Source organism: Mustela nivalis, assembly GCF_964662115.1.
Source record: "Mustela nivalis genome assembly, chromosome: 8".
In the NCBI taxonomy this organism is placed as follows: domain Eukaryota; kingdom Metazoa; phylum Chordata; class Mammalia; order Carnivora; family Mustelidae; genus Mustela; species Mustela nivalis.
The window spans coordinates 39,118,607-39,135,773 of record NC_139027.1 but is presented as its reverse complement, the minus strand read 5'-3'; the positions used below and the strand labels follow the sequence as shown (position 1 = coordinate 39,135,773).

At 37.5% G+C, this 17,167-nt stretch overlaps 1 protein-coding gene and 1 long non-coding RNA gene across 3 annotated transcripts in view; one reads left to right on the top strand and one right to left on the bottom strand.

Moving 5' to 3' along the window:
• Positions 1–2,008, bottom strand: part of LOC309870915 (charged multivesicular body protein 3) — a 49,360-nt gene extending 47,352 nt beyond the window's left edge. Inside the window, exon 1 of one of the 2 annotated variants that reach the window (XM_082743517.1) lies at positions 1,799–2,008. In XM_082743517.1, coding sequence (XP_082599643.1) covers positions 1,799–1,843 — 45 coding nt within the window. In that variant the 5' untranslated portion in view covers positions 1,844–2,008. The remainder of the gene's footprint in view (positions 1–1,798) is intronic. The other variant, XM_082743516.1, reaches the window with a different exon arrangement.
• LOC309870927 lies at positions 1,980–4,171 on the top strand. Its single transcript, XR_014314872.1, has 3 exons — positions 1,980–2,061; positions 2,405–2,604; positions 3,709–4,171. It is a non-coding gene; the product is annotated as an uncharacterized lncRNA (long non-coding RNA).
• Positions 4,172–17,167: the final 12,996 nt, after the last annotated feature.

Sequence of the window (17,167 nt, the reverse complement as noted above, 5' to 3'; positions counted from 1 at the left end):
TTTCCTAGGTATGATGCCGTACTGGAAGGTATTCTGACATATTCTTAGCAATTACATTTATCATTTAAAAATACTCTGTTATACAAGAAACACATATACAAGAGATCAGTTTAAACAGTAATGGAACAGTTTTCCCAGAATCTTGTTTTATGGAATGGCAAAGCTAAGGTCAAACACTGGAGGAAAATAATCTTTCCCTAACATCAAAAATACACTTCTACAATAACAAGCATCTTTGAATACACACACACACTACAAAATGTGCATCTGCAGAATGCTCTACAGCTTACAAAGTATTATCACACGCTCCTACCTCATTTCAGCTCCACAATTTTTATTTTACCAGGGAGTAAAACTGAGTAAGTTGCCTACAGAAATTAACATTTATAGAGGATGTAGTGTTCTAGGACCTATGGTTAACAAATATAACCATCATTAACACACATTATATGTAAGCAACTTCATGATGTAGGACATTGCTTTCTAAAAACATGCCTGCAGGGACGCCTGGGTGGCTCAGCTGGTTAAGCAGCTGCCTCCGCTCAGGTCAAGATCCCAGTGTCCTGGGATCGAGTCCCACATCGGGCTCCTTTCTAGTCAGGGAGCCTGCTTCTCCTTCTGCCTGCCATTCTGTCTGCCTGTGCTCGCTCGCTCTCTCCCTCTCTCTCTCTGACAGATAAAATCTTTAAAAAAATAAAAATAAAAACATGCCTGCAAAAGCTGCACAGATGAGATCATTAAATACAGGATTTCGGGGTTTTTTTTCTTCATTATGGGTAAATTTGTACTGGGTGTTGTAAAGCAATGCTTCTCAAACTTTAGCGTTCACAAAAATCAGTGAAGATCTTGTTAGAATTCTAATTATGGTTAAAAAGCTCTTGGGCAGGGCCTCAGATTTCTAACTAGCTGCCAGGTAATGCTGACGAGGCTGGGCTGCAGTTGGGTGGCCAGAGTACAGAATATATAAAGAATTAACCCTAACTAACACTACCAAAAAACTTAACAAAACTTTACAGTTTTTTTTTTTTTTTCATCTTCCATGACTCTGAAGTGAAACTTTCATCATTTCTACTCGACAAGACTAAGGCACAGAGAAATGAACTTTCCTTAGAGGACAATGCTGGGGAACCAGGATTCAAACAGGAAAACTGACTCTGCGGGGCACTGAACCGCTACACACTACACCATTATCTCAGTTTACAGGTAGATCCGGAGTTCGAAGCCAGGTCCTGAGTTAGCTTTAGTACCATTCCCACCAGTCGGGTCCTTACTATAATTAACGTGCCTGCAGTCAACATCACGTTGTAGGGCAGGGAAAGAGGAAAAAGGAAGGAGACCCTCCCATTTAACACAGGAGGTTAGAGGGAAGGGTCGGCGGTGGCAGGGCAACCTGGGGTCGACTCTCGGGCTACCGGCAGGTGCGCCAACAGTCCGGAGGCGGGCGTTGGGGCGGGGCGTCGGCCAGGGAAAGGTTCCGGGCGGGACGTACCAACGCGCGCAGGGGAAAGGCTTTCCTGCGGCCAGAACCGCCTGGCTACCTCCGCGCCCGGGGCCGGGACTCCGAAACTCTTTATCCGGCTCTCGGCCACTCTGTGGAGTGCTGACGGAGCAAGGCTCTCTTTAGCCACAGCCGCCTCCTTAGAGATTCCTCCTCTGGCCCCTCGGTGGAGTGGAAGGCCCCGGAAATGGGGGCCGAGCGGCACCTGGCCAGCCGGGAGGGAGTGTGGCCAGTCGCTTACGAACTCCACTACGCCCCACGCAAATCCCCCGACTCTTCTGTCATCCCCGTAGCCCTTACCAGCTCTTTGGGCGGCTTCTCCTGGGTTTTCCCAAACAGCCCCATGGCGAACCAAACTCGTCTTGCCCCTTCCGGCTTTCCGTTCCCTGCGCCCAGGCAGGTCACGGGCAGCCGCCTGGGCGGGGCAGGCGATAGGGAAGGAGCCCAGACTCCCAGAAAAAGGAGCGGCCGCAGGGAGGGTCGTGCGCATGCGTCCGGCACATGCGCAGAATTGAGCTGGGCGGGGTTTCGTCGGAAAGATTAGTGGTGTTGCGCATCTTCTGGTAGGTGTTTTGTAGATGCTCCCGACGAGTTAGGCGTGTTTTAGTCAGGTGTGGAAGTGATTCCTTTGGAAGATACGAATTTATTAGCTACATGTGGTGATTGCAGCTGCTCCTTATACTTCCGCTAAATCTGTATGTTGTTGCACAGAAATCTGTATCTCCGCCTGCACAAGGTTCAGGGTTACAACCACGTTGCGAACGGCGTGTATCTCCTAGGCACATCACATGCAGAAAGCCAGAAATGACCCCTTCTTCCTCCCTCTAGACTTACTCCTACCCTGTGTGGTCGCCGCCATCACCTAATCATTCTAACCTGGGCATTATCTTCTCTCCTCTTATCAAGTCTCAACAATGGTAACATCTCAATGTGTTCGAACTCCCGCTGTCACAGTGTCACAATGTTCAAGCCATCGTCATTTCCCACGTGGATGATTCCTGCCTGGCATTTGTGTGTGTGTCGTCCTGTGCGCCGCATGGACCATGACCTTAATCAAATTCTCAAAGGTATCTGTGATTTAAAAGGACCAGACTCATTTTAGCCTGGTAAGCTGATTGAACCTGTGCAGTGAGCTGATGGTTGCTGTCATTACCAAAGGTCTTGGTGAAGCGACCACTCATTTAGTGCCCACAACTCCATACTCCGTCTCTCGTGGGAATGTAAAATGGTACAACCATTTTGGGAAGGTTTTGGCAACTTATTAAATGCCAAACATACACCTGACTTATGCCATTCCACTGCTAGTTAGTGGAGGTAAAGCATAGGTCTTTTACAAAGACATAAATGGCTGTTCGTGGCACCTTTATTTGTAATAGCCAAAAGCCAGAACTAGTCCAAATGTCCATCGAAAGATAAATGGATAAATCAGTTGTGATAGACCCATGCGATGGAATACAACTCAGTAATAAAAATGAACAAACCATTGATACACGGGACAACATGGATGAATCTCAAAATAATTATGCTGAAAGAAGCCAGAAATAAAAAAGAGTAGTACTGTAAGATTACATTTATATAGCATTCTAAAAAATGCAAACTAGTCTATAGTGACAAAGTAGCTCAGTGGTTGCTAGGGGACGGTTAGTTTAGGAAGAGGCAGGAAGGACAGACTACAGAGACACATAAGGAAGCTTTTGGAGGTGATAGATATTCTCTTAATTGTGGTGTTGGTTTCACAGATTTATACAATGTTAAATGGATACTTTCAATACGTGTAGTTTATGTCAATCATACTTAAATAAAGTTTTAAAAATAGCAGTACAGGTTATTGTAAAAATTAAAATCCCATTCTTAGTTCCTCAGGGGAAAAGTTCTCAAAGGACCTTATAATTATTATAATTATAAGGACACCTGGGTGGCTCAGTTGTTTAAGTGTGTGCCTTCCTCTCAGGTCATGATCCCTGAGTCCTGGGATCAAGCTCAGTGGGGAGTCTGCTTCTCTTTCTCCCTTTCCCTGCTCATGTCCTCTCTCTTACTCTCTTTCTCAAATAGATAAATAAAATCTCTAAAAATATATAAGTATACATAGTGTGAGATCTTTTCCTTCGGAGAATATGCTTTTATATATTTTTACTTAGTTGGGATCATATTACATGTATTGTTTTGCAATCTCCTTGTTTTAAAAATGATTTTATTGATTTATTTTACAGAGACACATCGAGAGAGGGAACACAAGCAGGAGGAGTGGGAGAAGGAGAAGCAGGCCTCCCACTGAGCAGGAAGCCCTGTGGGGGGCTCCATCCCAGGATTCCAGGACCTTGACCTGACCAGAAGTCAGATGCCCAAAGACAGAGCCACCCACATGCCACTACAATCTCTTTTTAAAAAAATATTTTACATAGATTTTCATTGCCGTTAATATTTATAGCTAAGGAATTCTGTGGCAGGAATGCACTAAATTTTTTAAATCATTTCACTATTGTATGAGGTCAAGTGGTTTCCAAATTTTCCCTATTAAATAATAAATGTAGACATAGTTTAAATTTTAAAAATACAACCAATGTTCTCCATATAGGTTGCACAGTTTTGAACTACCAACAGTGTATGAGAGCATCCTATTCCCTAAATCCTTGCTAACAATAAATGTTAATAAATATTTTGCACTTTTGCCAATCTGAGGCTATAAAGTATTGTTTTTAATTTTCATTTCTAGGATTACTAGTCTAGGTGAGCATCTTTTTGTATATTTATTAGCTATCTGAAATTCTGTTAATTACTTCTTTTATCCTTTGCCCATTTTCCATTGAATTATTTTCCTTCTTTCCTTTCCTCCTTTTTTTTTTTAATGTGAAGTAACTCTTTGAAAATGAGAAATCTGCAGACATTTTTAAAAAGATCTTATTTATTTGACAGACAGAGATCACAGGTAGGCAGAGAGAGAGGAAGGGAAGCAGGCTCCCTGCTGAGCAGAGAGCCCAAGGTGGGGCTCAATCCCAGGATCACTACCTGAAGGCAGAGGCTTTAACCCGCTGAGCCACCCGGGCACCCCTGCAGACATGTTTTTAAAGTTTCCTTCACCATATCACTCCTCTACTTTTTCTTTCTTTTTGAATGAACTATAAGGCAGCAAATATTCATGTAGAAAGATACTGAATTTCCATTGATTCAACAATATTTATCAAATGCCTACTATGGGTCAAACATTCTATAGGCTCTAGGAAAACTAGAGTGAACAAAAAAGAGCCTCATACAATCTGGTGAGGACAGGTATTAAAAATGGTGATCCATAAAATTAAGTGAATTACTACAAATGCACAAAATTCTGACCCTAAAAAGAACACGATGGTTAGTGAGTCATCCCTGAAGGTCATATACAAGGGAGCCTTGAAGGGTGAGCCAGCAGAGGTATGAGAAATATCCAGTACAAAAGAAACAGCATGTGCCCAAGAGCCTTCCCGGGTTTGGGGGTGGGTTTTGGGCCACAGGCACTTCAGTTCCTAAAGCTGTACTTGTTTTAAAGCTGTTTATCAAGGGTGGAGAGGCCAAGGAGAGTGTGGAGGAAGGCTGGACTGGGCATGTGGCATCTAACTGAAATGCAGAGTCCATAGCTACTCATAGAGCCCTGTAAAACACCAATGCAGTTTTCCTCAGTGACTAAAAGGGCACCGTGCATCTTCCACACATTTTCCAGGCTCCACCCTCGAAGCAACATACCCTCTACTTGTGTCCTGATATTGCTTTGGCACTAGACTAAACTGGCTACAGCTATAGTTTGTCCTTCATGCATGGACCTCAGGAAGCATGCACCAGATCCTCCCACCTGCTAAGACTCACATCTGAGGGGGTGGGAAGAACTAAGTGAGCAGGCATTCTAGCTCTCTGCTCCTGCCAAACACAGCAAGTGTTTAACAGGATCACACTCCCTTGCCATATGTTCACAAAGACGTTTATTCACACACAATTTCAAAGGTTTTATGTGCATTCTCCTGATCCCTGAAAAATATTATAAATAGATGCATATCCCTCACTTGAAAGGTACTGCAATGCCTAAGGCTTTAAATATTTCCCTGAAAAAAAATTTCCCTGAACAAAAAATAGAAAGGACTGTTTTTCCTCCATACCCCAGTTTGTCCTTGCTCATTTCTGCAATATTTCCCGTCTTACAGAGCATTGTAGCTCACAACTGCTCCCCATTCACCAGGTAGGCTGTTAAATGAAATGTTTTGGGCAAAAAAATCACAACCCAATTCCTAGCAGGAATTTTGGCCTAATAAAACCAAAATACACTTCGTTTTGTATAACAGATGAATTCTGAAAATGTTAGATGTAAACTGAACTATAGAAAATTGAATTCCTTTCCATGCCTTATATAATAATTTGGGGATGGATATTCCATGCCTTATATAATAATTTGGGGATGGATCTATCTAAATTTCTGGCTAATCTTCAGATCTCAGGGGTTCCTAGCCACAGCTTATGACTTGAGAGAAGGCTAAGAAAGACCTTGAGTCATCTGCTGATTTCCAGCATTCCTCCACCAACCCTGCAATTACCCTGTACTGGTTCCGCAGGGCTGCTCTAACAGAGTACACCAAAACAGGTGGTTTAGAACAACAGAAATTCATTCTCTCACTGTTCTGGAGACTAGAAATTCAAAATCAAGGTGTCAGCAGAGCCATGCTTCCTCTGAGACTATGGATAGAATTTGTCCTTTCCTTACCCTAGGTTCTGCTGATGGCTATCAATCAGTGGCATTCCTTGGCTTGTAGGTGCATTACTCCAATCTCTGCTTCTGTCATTACATGGTGTTTATATGAGTCAGCTTGGGCTGTCATAATAGGATACCATAAATTGGACAGCTTAAACAACAGAAATTTATTTTCTCACAGCTCTGGAGGCTGGAAGTCCAAGATAAGTACGAGCATGGTCAGGTTCTAGAGAGAGATCTCTTCCTGGTTTGGACTTCTTGCCATGTCCTTACATGGTAGAGAGAGCAAGTTGTGGTATCTCCCTCTCTAATGAGGGTACTAAGCTCATCATGAGGTCCCTACCCTCATAATCTCATCTAAACCTAATTATCTCCTAAAGGTTCCATCTCCAAATGCCAACACATTGGGCACAAATGCATTTTTAAGGATGACACAATTCAGTCAATAGCAATGTTCCCTCTGTGTCTCTCTTCCTCTTCTTATAACTAAACCAGCCACATTACAGACCCATCCAAATCCACCAGGACCTTGTCCTAACTAATTATATCTACAATGATCCTATTTCCAGATAAGATCACATTCTGAGATACTGGAGGTTAGGACTTCAACATCTTTTGAAAAGGTACAAATTCATTTATACATGAATTCTCAACTGTGGAGAAGAGAGAAGGGGATAGAGGATGGGTGGAAAATGTTTAGCTGAATCCTTTCAAAATAGACTTCCATCTTCCCTGAGTGGCCCAAAAGTAGGGACAGTTTCCACTTGGAAGGGGTAAGTAGATATCTGAGGCCTAACTCTAGCCTGAAAGATGTACTTTCCCTAGGAAATTACAGTAATTACTATGGCCACCACATATTGCCCTCTAAAGTAACATCTCCACCATTAATATTCTCATGGGAGACTCAGGTGACTTTTCTTACTTCCACACAGCATAGCGGAGACAAAGCCTGAACTTTGGCAGATCCAGTTGGAATATTTAAGTGATACTTTACAAAGTTGCCAAAAACAGTATCAGAATATCAGAATTGAAAGAGTAGCATGTGACTCACACATTCAACATGATGCTAGGCTGAATATTCTGAAAAACTAGCTACAAACACAGAGTCTTATTAAAATATAACCAGAACTATTTTATGTGCATGGTTGATCTCCAAAAAATTAAGAGAAATTGGTAATATCTGCCAATAACAGAAACTTAGAACCTTGTGTTTGTGTTTTAAAAAATTCTATGTAGCTTATAGATGGTAAAGTACACAGATCTTAAGTGTATGATCTGTTGAGTTTTTCTGTTGAATTTTTACATATGTATATATAAAATTTTTTACATATGTATATGTAAAACTACATAGTAGTAAGACTACTATACTAAGACTACTATGTAGTTTTACATATACTACTATGTAGATCAACATTTAAAACTTTTAAATCAACATTTAAAAATTTTACTACATATGTAAAAATTTTTACATATGTATTTACATACATATTTATATATAAATTTTTACATATGTATATGTAAAACTACATAGTAGTAAGACTAATAGTAGTCTTTGGAAACATTTGGAAACATTTTGGAAATGTTTTAAAGTAAGACTACTTACTCCTATGTAGTTTTACATATACTACTATGTAGATCAACATTTAAAACATTTCAAAAATCTTAGAAGGCTCTATCATGCTTATTTCCAGTCAGTACCCACCAAAGATAATCATTATTCTGACTTGTATCTCCATAGATTAGTTTTCTCTCTTCTTGATGTCACATAATGAAATCAAATAGTACGCTTGGCTTTCATGTCACATAATGAAATCAAATAGTATGCTTGGTTTTAATGATTGGGCAGAGGAATAGGAGGCAAGGCTTTAAAGGATGGGAAATGGTAAAGCAAAATTGAGACTCCCTGAAGAGAAGAGCCTTCCAGACTCCACTCCCAGTAAAAGGACAGACTATGGAGAGAAATCTATCTGCTGACAAAGAGGGGTAAGAAGAAAATGTTTGTTTCAGGCCACATATCTGGTGAAAAAATAAAATTAAAAGGCTTCCTTAAGAAACCGTAATTATAAGGCTGCTTTTCTGTGGGTTTAAATAAACAGTACTTCCTTTGTGTTGCAAATCCTAGGCCTAGATATTAAATTAAACTGTTCCTAATTTTAATTAATTAAACTGTTCCTAATTTAAACTGTTGAAAACTTTATGGGGACCTAACTGTTAACTTGTAATTGTATAACCTGCTAAACTATCATTTCATAATGGGGGCAAAATAAGGACATCTTTAAGAGTAAAAATGGTTAGAAACAGACCAAAAAAGTCCACAAATGGACAGATCAACAATAAACAAAAATCTGAAGAATGTGCTTTACAGATAATAGTGTTGGTCTTAAAAGGAAGGCCTTAGATACAAGAAAAAATGATAACAAATAATTTAGTGAATACTGTGGTCAATCTGAAAAGAGTTGATTGAATAAACAATAATAATATTGAATTTGGGGAGATTAAAAGGGTAAAACTAAGTCATTCCACAACAATAATGTGAAATAAATGGGTGGGAAGTCATTGGAATTAAAATGATCACAGGGGAGTCACACATCTTCCCTTATTTCCCCATAACAATGAGATAATGAAAACAAGATAAAATTTAATATTCTTTGGGAAGGAGTAAAGATATTGAATAATTTTAAACATAACGTAAATTTGTTAGAATTTAAGGATAATCACTAAAATAAAAGCAGTATTTCCAAAACAGTAGAAAAATGGAATTAAGAATATTAATCTAGGGCCGCCTGGTGGCTCAGTCAGTTAAGTGGCTGCCTTCAGCTCAAGTCATGATCCAAGGGTCCTGGAATCAAGACCAAGGGCAGGCTCCCTGCTCAGCAAGGAGTATGCTTTTCCTCTCCCTCTTACTCTGTCCTTCCCTGCACTTGTGCTCTCTCTCACTCTCTCTTAAATAAATAAAAAAAAATCTTTTTTTAAAAAAAGAATATTAATCTAAATAAGGTAGAGGGATGCCTGGGTGGCTCAGTCAGTTAAGTGTCCTACTTTGGCTCAGGTCATGATCTCGGATTCTTGGGACTGAGCTCCACATCAGGCTCCCTGCTCACTAGAAAGTCTGTTTCTCCCTCTCCCTCCACCCTTCCTCACACTCATGCATTCTCAGTCTCTCTCTCAGGTAATTAAAATCCTTTTAAATAAATAAGGTAGAAAAGGAGACAGAAAAGTTGGGAAAAGTAGGAGGCACAAAAGACAATGATAGAAATAAAGACATATCAGTATTCATAATGAAACGCTCTAAACTCACCATTGAAAAGAGATTCCAGACTAGGCTTTTTTTTACATTTAGGTTTAAGGTACTTAAAAGGGACACAAATGCAACATAAAATTTTTAAAAAATGGAAGAAAGACCTACACAAACATATTTATCAAGCAATTATGAACCCAAACAAAGCTGTTATAGCTATATTATTTTATGGCAAAATAGCTTTTTATGTACAAAGAAGTTTATAATGTACAAATTTCAATCCACCAGGAAGCTAATCATATTATCTTTATTTAAAAAAAAAAGAGGGGCAGAGGGAGAAGCAGACTCTCCACTGAGCAAGGATCCCAACATGGGGCTCTATCCCAGGATCCTGGGATCATGATCTGAGCTGAAGGCAGTCACCCAACCGACTGAGCCACCCAGGCACCCCAAGAACTGACAATTTCAAAGAGAAATACATAAACCCACTATCTTAGGGGTAAATCTGAACTTTTTTTTTTCAATAAGTGATAGATCAGGAAGACAATCATTTGATAAAGACAGAGAAGACATAAAAACAAGACATGAATTGGTAATCTAATTGTCATATTTTGTATACAACAGACAGAACAAGTTATCGCATAGCAAATGTTTAACAAAGTTGACTGTGTACTAGAATATAAGACAAATGAAGAAGTCATCCTGATACACCCCACTATATGACCACATTTCAACTGGGTTAAAAATCAATGACAAAAAACAAAATTTAAATTATTTTTGAAATGTGAAAATATTTTTCCAAATAATTCATAAGTCAAAGAATAGATCTTAATGGAAATTGGGGAGCCTGACTCCTACCACACCTGGTAGTCACAGGACAACCTTTCCTCTCCCCACTGGGATGGTGTTAGAGGAGACCTAATAGAGACTCAAGACTTTCACTATCACCCTGTGATACTGAGATGACCCTAACCATAGTGTGGTGGAGAACTGGAACTCTCATCTCTACTTAGCATTTAGGAGGAATGCTTCTCAGTGTCCCTGGCTGGCTCAGATGGAAGAGTATGTGACTTTTGATCTCAGGCTCATGAGTTCAAGACCCATGTGGGGTGTAGAAATTACTTAAATAAATAAAATTGTTTTTAAAAACTAAAAAAAAAAAAAAAAAAAAAGAGGAACACCTCTCATGTCTCACTGAAGGCTAAGGAGGGAACTTGGACTTCTATCTTCACTTGCAGGTAATGAGGTGGTGCCTCCACTTTTCCTACCAAAACAGCTGCAGAAAAGAACAGCAGAAACAGGTTTAAATAAGATGCAGTATCTCAGAACTTAATGGGAAATGTCCAGGTTTCAAGTGAAAATCACTCATCATACCAAGAATCAGGATGATCTCAAACTAAATGAAAAAATAAAATCAATATATGCTTTACTAAGTTGAACAGTGTCTCCCAAAAATTCATGTCCCCTGGAAACTTTGAGTTTTACCGTATTTGAAAATAGGGTCTTAAAAAAAAATAGGGTCTTTGCACATAAATTAAATTGAGTAAAGATTATATGGGATTAAGTTGGGTCTTAAATACAATAAAGATGATGTCCTTTAAGAAGAGAGAAATTTGGACACAGGCACGTAGTAGAGAAAACCATGTGGAGACAGAGGCATAGACAGGAGTGGGTATCTGTAAGTCAAGAAACACAGAAGATTGAACTATCAAAAGCTAGAGGAAGCAAAAGCTTGAAGAGGCAAGTCCTTCAGAGAAAGTATGGCTCTGCCAAAAACCTGGATTTCACTTTAATTTCTAGCCTGAAGAAATATGAGAGAATAAATGTCTGTTGTTTTAAGCCGCCTAGTTGTAGTTATTTGTTGTGGCAGCCCCAATAAACTTAATATAGATGCTAAGAATGAAATAACACAAATTTTCAGATTACTTAATAAAGATTAAATTCCATGCGTTTTTAAATGCTTCAACAAGTGACTTAAAACATGACTAAAACAAATAATTAAAAATCTCAGGAAAAAAGGAACACACAAAGAAGAACCAAAGGGAAATTTTAGAATTAAAAAACACAATAACTAAAATTAAAACATTCATTTGGTAAAATGAATGGAGAAGACAGAAGAAATCAGTGAAATGGAAGATAGAACAATAAGCCAGTACCCAATCTGAATGACAGAAAATAAATGGAAAAAGAATAAATAGTACCTCAGAGACCTGTGGGACTGTAACAAAAGATAAAGCATTTATGTCATCAGATTAATGGAAGAAAAGAAATCTATAGGACTGAAAAAGTACTTAAGGAAATAATGGCCAAGGAAAAGAAAAGAAATAATTACTGAAAATTCCAAATTGGCAAGAAACATAAACCTGCAGATTTGAGAGACTGAGCAAACCCCAAAAAAGATAAAAAGAAATATACTTTAAGATGAATGGTAGATTCAACTTTTGAAAATGAAAAACATCTCAAAAGCAGCCAAAGAAAAATGGCATCTTAACTATCTGGGATAAACAGTTCAAATGGCAGTGGATCTCTTATCAATCCACGGGAGACAGAAGGAAGTAGCACAATATTTTTCAAGTACTAGAAGAAAAGAATCATCAGAAGATAATATTCTTCAGAATGAAGGGGAAATGAAGACATTTTCAAGTTGAAGGAAAACTAAGAGAATGTGTCCCCAGAAAACTATCTTAAAAGAAAAGATAGTTACTTTTTTTTTTTTTAAGATTTTACTTATTTTTTTGAGAGAGAGAGAAAAAAAGAGAGCAAGTGAGCACACGAGGTGGGGGCAGAGGGAGAGGGAGAAGTAGACTCCCCTGCAAAGCAGGGAGCCTGGTGTGGGGTTGGATGCAGGGCTGGACACAGGGCTTGATCCCAGCATACTGAGATCATGACCTGAGCTGAAGACAGATGTGGTTGTTTTTTTTTTAAGATTTTTTTTTTTTTTAATTTGAGAGAGAGACAGAGAACATGAGTGAGGAGAAGGTCAGAGAGAGAAACAGACTCCACGTGGAGCTGGGAGCCCGATGCGGGACTCGATCCTGAGACTCCGGGATCATGACCTGAGCCGAAGGCAGTCGTCCAACCAACTGAGCCACCCACGCGTCCCTGAAGACAGATGTTTAACTGGCTGAACCACTCAGGTGCCTCAAGAAAAGATATTTTCTAAACAGGAATGAAACAATAAAAGAAGGAATCTAAGAACATTAGGGAGCAAAAAAGAACAGATTAGGCAAAAATATGGATTGAATACAATGGGCTTTTGCTCTCCTTTTGAATACAATGGGCTTTTGCTCTCCTTTTGTCACTTTTGTATGGTGACAAATTTCTAAACTGTGTTCAGTGATTGAAGCAAAAATTGTAATATTGCCTAATGTGATTCTAAATAAAGGTAGAAGAAATACTTATAAATGGGGGAAGGAAAAGAGATCTAAAGAGAAATAAGGTTTTTTTTTTTTAAGATTTTATTTATTTATTTGATAGTGAGAAAGAGAAAGAGAGCACACACACAAGTAGGGGGAGCAGCAAGCAGAGGGAGAAGCAGGTCTCCCACCGAGCAGGGATCCTGATGCGGGACTTAATCCCAGGACCCTGGGATCATGACCTGAGCCGAAGGCAGATGCTTAACCAACTGAGCCACCCAGGCACCCCAAGAAATAAGGTTTTTATACTTCACTTGAACTGGTAAAATGGTGACACTGGTAGACTGTGATAAGTTATATACATATAATGTAATACCTAGAGCAACCACTAAAAAACTATACAAAGAAGTACACTAAAAAAATACCATAGAGATATTGGCCATCAGGGAAATGAACATCAAAACCAAGTGAGATGACTTCAAACACACTTGAATGGGTATAATTAAAAAAAAAAAAGACAAAGTGTTATTGAGGATACAAAGAATTGGATCTCTCATACGCTGACAGTGGGAATGTAAAATGATGCAGTTTGGCAGTTCCATAAGAGGTATGATACCATATGATTTAGCAATTCTACTACAGAAACATATATATCAAAACGAAAATATATGTCCACATAAGAACTTGTACACAGATATTCATAGTGGCATTGTTCATAATAGTCAAAAAGTAGAATTAACCCAAATGTCCATCAACTGGCAAATGGATACATAAAATATATTATCCATGTAATCAAATATTATTTGGTCATAAAAAAGGAATGAAATACTGATTCATGCTACAATGTGGATGAAAAATTGAAAACACTATATTAAATCCAAAGGACACGTAATTTTGCATAGAATAAGCAAATCCATAGTGAGAGAACATAGATCAGTGGTTTCCAGGAAATGGGAAAAAGGCAGAATGGAATGTGATTGCTAATAGGTATGGGCATTCTTTTTGGAGTGATGAAAGTGTTCTGGAATTATATAGTGGTGATGGTTGCACAACTTTGTGAATATAGTAAAAGTTATTGAATTGTACATATGGAGATGAAAAGTACAACATAGAAAATAGAGTGAATAATATTGTAATAATGTATGGTGACAAATGATAACTACGCTTACTGTGGTGAGCATTAAGTACTGTGAAGATTTTTAAATGAATGAATCATGTAGTATGTGAATTCTGTTTCAGTACAGCAGTTTTTTAAAAAAACAATATAGATATATCAAAATGGAATTCTAAAAAAAATGTTCCAGTAATCCATAGGAGAGGAAAAGAAAACAGAGAGAACAAACAAAATAAAATAAAAACAATCACACTTAGTCTGAGCATATTGAGAATTATATTAAATGTCATGGTCTAAATACAATTAAAAGAGATTGATAGAAAGGATTAAAAATATAATTATATGTTAGTACAATAAACTCAGTTCAAATAAAATGATATAGGCAGAATGAAAGTAAAGAATGGCAAAGTTATTTCATGCAAACATTAATCAAAAGAAAGTACGAGTGGCTAAATTATCAGAAAATTTACACCTAAGATCAAATAAATTCACCAGAAACAAAGATGTACACTATACCATGATAAAAGTGTCAATCCACCAAGAAGACATGGCAATCCCAAATGTGTACACACCAACAACAGAAGTGAAAAAAATGGGAAATAAAAATTGATAGAACAGAAATAAACAAATACACAATTAGAGTTTGAGATTTCAATACTACTGTCTCAACAACTGATAGAACAACTAAGAAAATCAACAAGGACCTCATGATGAAAAACATCATCAACCAACTGGATAGGATCTAAATGACATATATAGAACACTCTACACACAACAGAATGCATACTCTTTTCAAGTGTCTACAGACCACATATCAAGGGAGACAATATCATGGGCCATAAAATAAATCTCAAGAAATTTAAAATAAGTTAAGTCATACCAAGTATGTTGTCTAGCAACAGTGGAATCGAACAAGAAATCAATAACAGAAAAATTCTCCAAACACATTGAAACTAAACAACACACTTTTAAATAATTAATGGAACAAAGAGAAAGTTTCAAGAGAAATTAAAAATGCATTTGAACAGAATGAAAATGAAAATACAACATATTAGTTTGTCTGGGTGGCTCAGTCATTAAGAGTCTACCTTCAGCTCATGTCATGACCTCCAGGTCCTGGAATCAAGACCCACATTGTGCTCCCATCTCAGTGAGGAGTCTGTGTCTCCCTCCTCTTCTGCCTCTCCCCCTGCTTGTGTTCTCTCTGTCTCTTGCCCTCTCTCAAATGAATAAATAAAATCATTAATAAAAGAAAAGAAAATACAACATATCAATGTTTGTGGGGCATAGCTAAATCATTATTGAAAGGAAAATTTATTGCATTAAATGTACCATTAGAAAAGAAGAAAAGTTTTAGATCAATAATCTAAGTTTCCACCTTGAGAATATAAAAAAAGAAGAGCTAAGTAAACCTAAAGCAGAAGGAGGGACAAAATAAAAAGCAGAAATCAATGAAATTGAAAATAGGCAATAGAAGAAATTAATGAAACAGATCCATTTTCTTTGAAAATACAAACAAAATTGACAGACTTCTAGAAAAAAAGACGTAAAAATAAAAAAAAGAGAGAACACAAATGACCAATATCAGGAATGAAGTAGAATATCAATACAGGACTTACAGACACCAAAGAGCTAATAAGGGATGAAATGGACAATTTCCAGTAAAACAAATGTTACCACAACTCACCTAACATGAAATGGATAATATGATAGATAGTATTGAAGGTAGAATGATGGATAATATTCAATTAAGGAAACTGAATCATAATTTAAAAACAATTACCAAGTAAATACAAAAAAATCTATATAAAAGGATTTTTCCCAAAAAAGATATTTCTGGGCTCAGATGGATAAACTGGAGAATTCTATCGAATGTTTGAAGAATAATTAGTGCAGAGATTGATGCATAAATACAGACAGTAAACTGATGGTTGCCAAGAGTGGCAAAATGAGTGATAGGGAATGGGAGGTTCAGGCTTCCAGTTGTAGAATGAATAATTCATGAGGATGAAAGGTACAGCATAGGGAATATAGTTAACGGTACTGTAATAGTGGTGTAAGGTGACAGATGGTAGCTACACTTGTGGTGAGCATAAGATGATGAATAGAGTTGTGAATCACTATGTTATATGCCTGAAACTAATGTAAACATTGGTTGTCAACTATACTTCAATTTAAAAAAGGAAACAAGAAAAAAAGAAATAATAATTAACACCAACTATACACAAGCTCTCCTAGAAAATAGAAGAGGAGCAAATGTCCCAGTTCATTTTATGCAGGTAGTATTATCCTCATACCAAAACCAGACCAAAAAAAAAGTATAAATAAAATAAGAAAACTAGTGATCAATATCTCCCATGAATATAAACACAAAAACTCTTAACAAAATACAGCAAAGATAATTCAGTAATATGTAAGAAGATTAAACACCATGACTGAGGGGCTTATTCCAAAGTTGGGGGGGTGCTGGTTCAGTATTTGAAAATTAATCAGTATAATCTACTGTAACAGGCTAAAGAAGAAAAAAAATCACATGACCATATCACTCAATGCAGAAAAAAAAATTTTGACAAAGTTCAATATCCATTTGTGATGAAATAAATAAATAAACTTTCAAAAAATAGTAGCAGGGGAAATTCTTCAACTTGATAAAAATCATTTACAAAAACCCCTGCAGCTAAAATTAAATTTACTTTTTAAAAGGTTTTATTAATTTATTTGAGAGAGAGAGACAGAGTGCATGAGCATGGGGAGGGGTAGAGAGAGACGGACAAGCAGACTCCTGGCTGAACATAAAACTTGGCATGGGGCTTGAGCCCAGGAGCCTGAGTTCATGACCTGAGCGAAAGTCTGAAGCTTAACCAAGTGAGCCACCCAGGCATCCTACTAACATTAAATTTAATGGTGAAAGATTGAATACTTTCCCCTAAGACTGTGATATCCACTTTCACCACTCTTATTCAATTTAGTGCTGAAAAGTTTTAACCACTGTAATAAGATAAGAAAAACAAATTAGAGGCAATCAAATCAGAAAGGGAGAAATTAAACTGTTATTTACAGATGACATAATTGCTTATGTAGAAATTTCAAGAAATCTACCAAAAACCTTTAAAGAACTAAAAGAGATTTCAGTAAGGTCACAGAGTAAAAGACAAATGTACAAAAAATATCTTATATGATATTTCTATATACTAGTGATGAACATATGGACACCAAAATTAAAAATACAATGCCATTTACAATCACTCAAAAA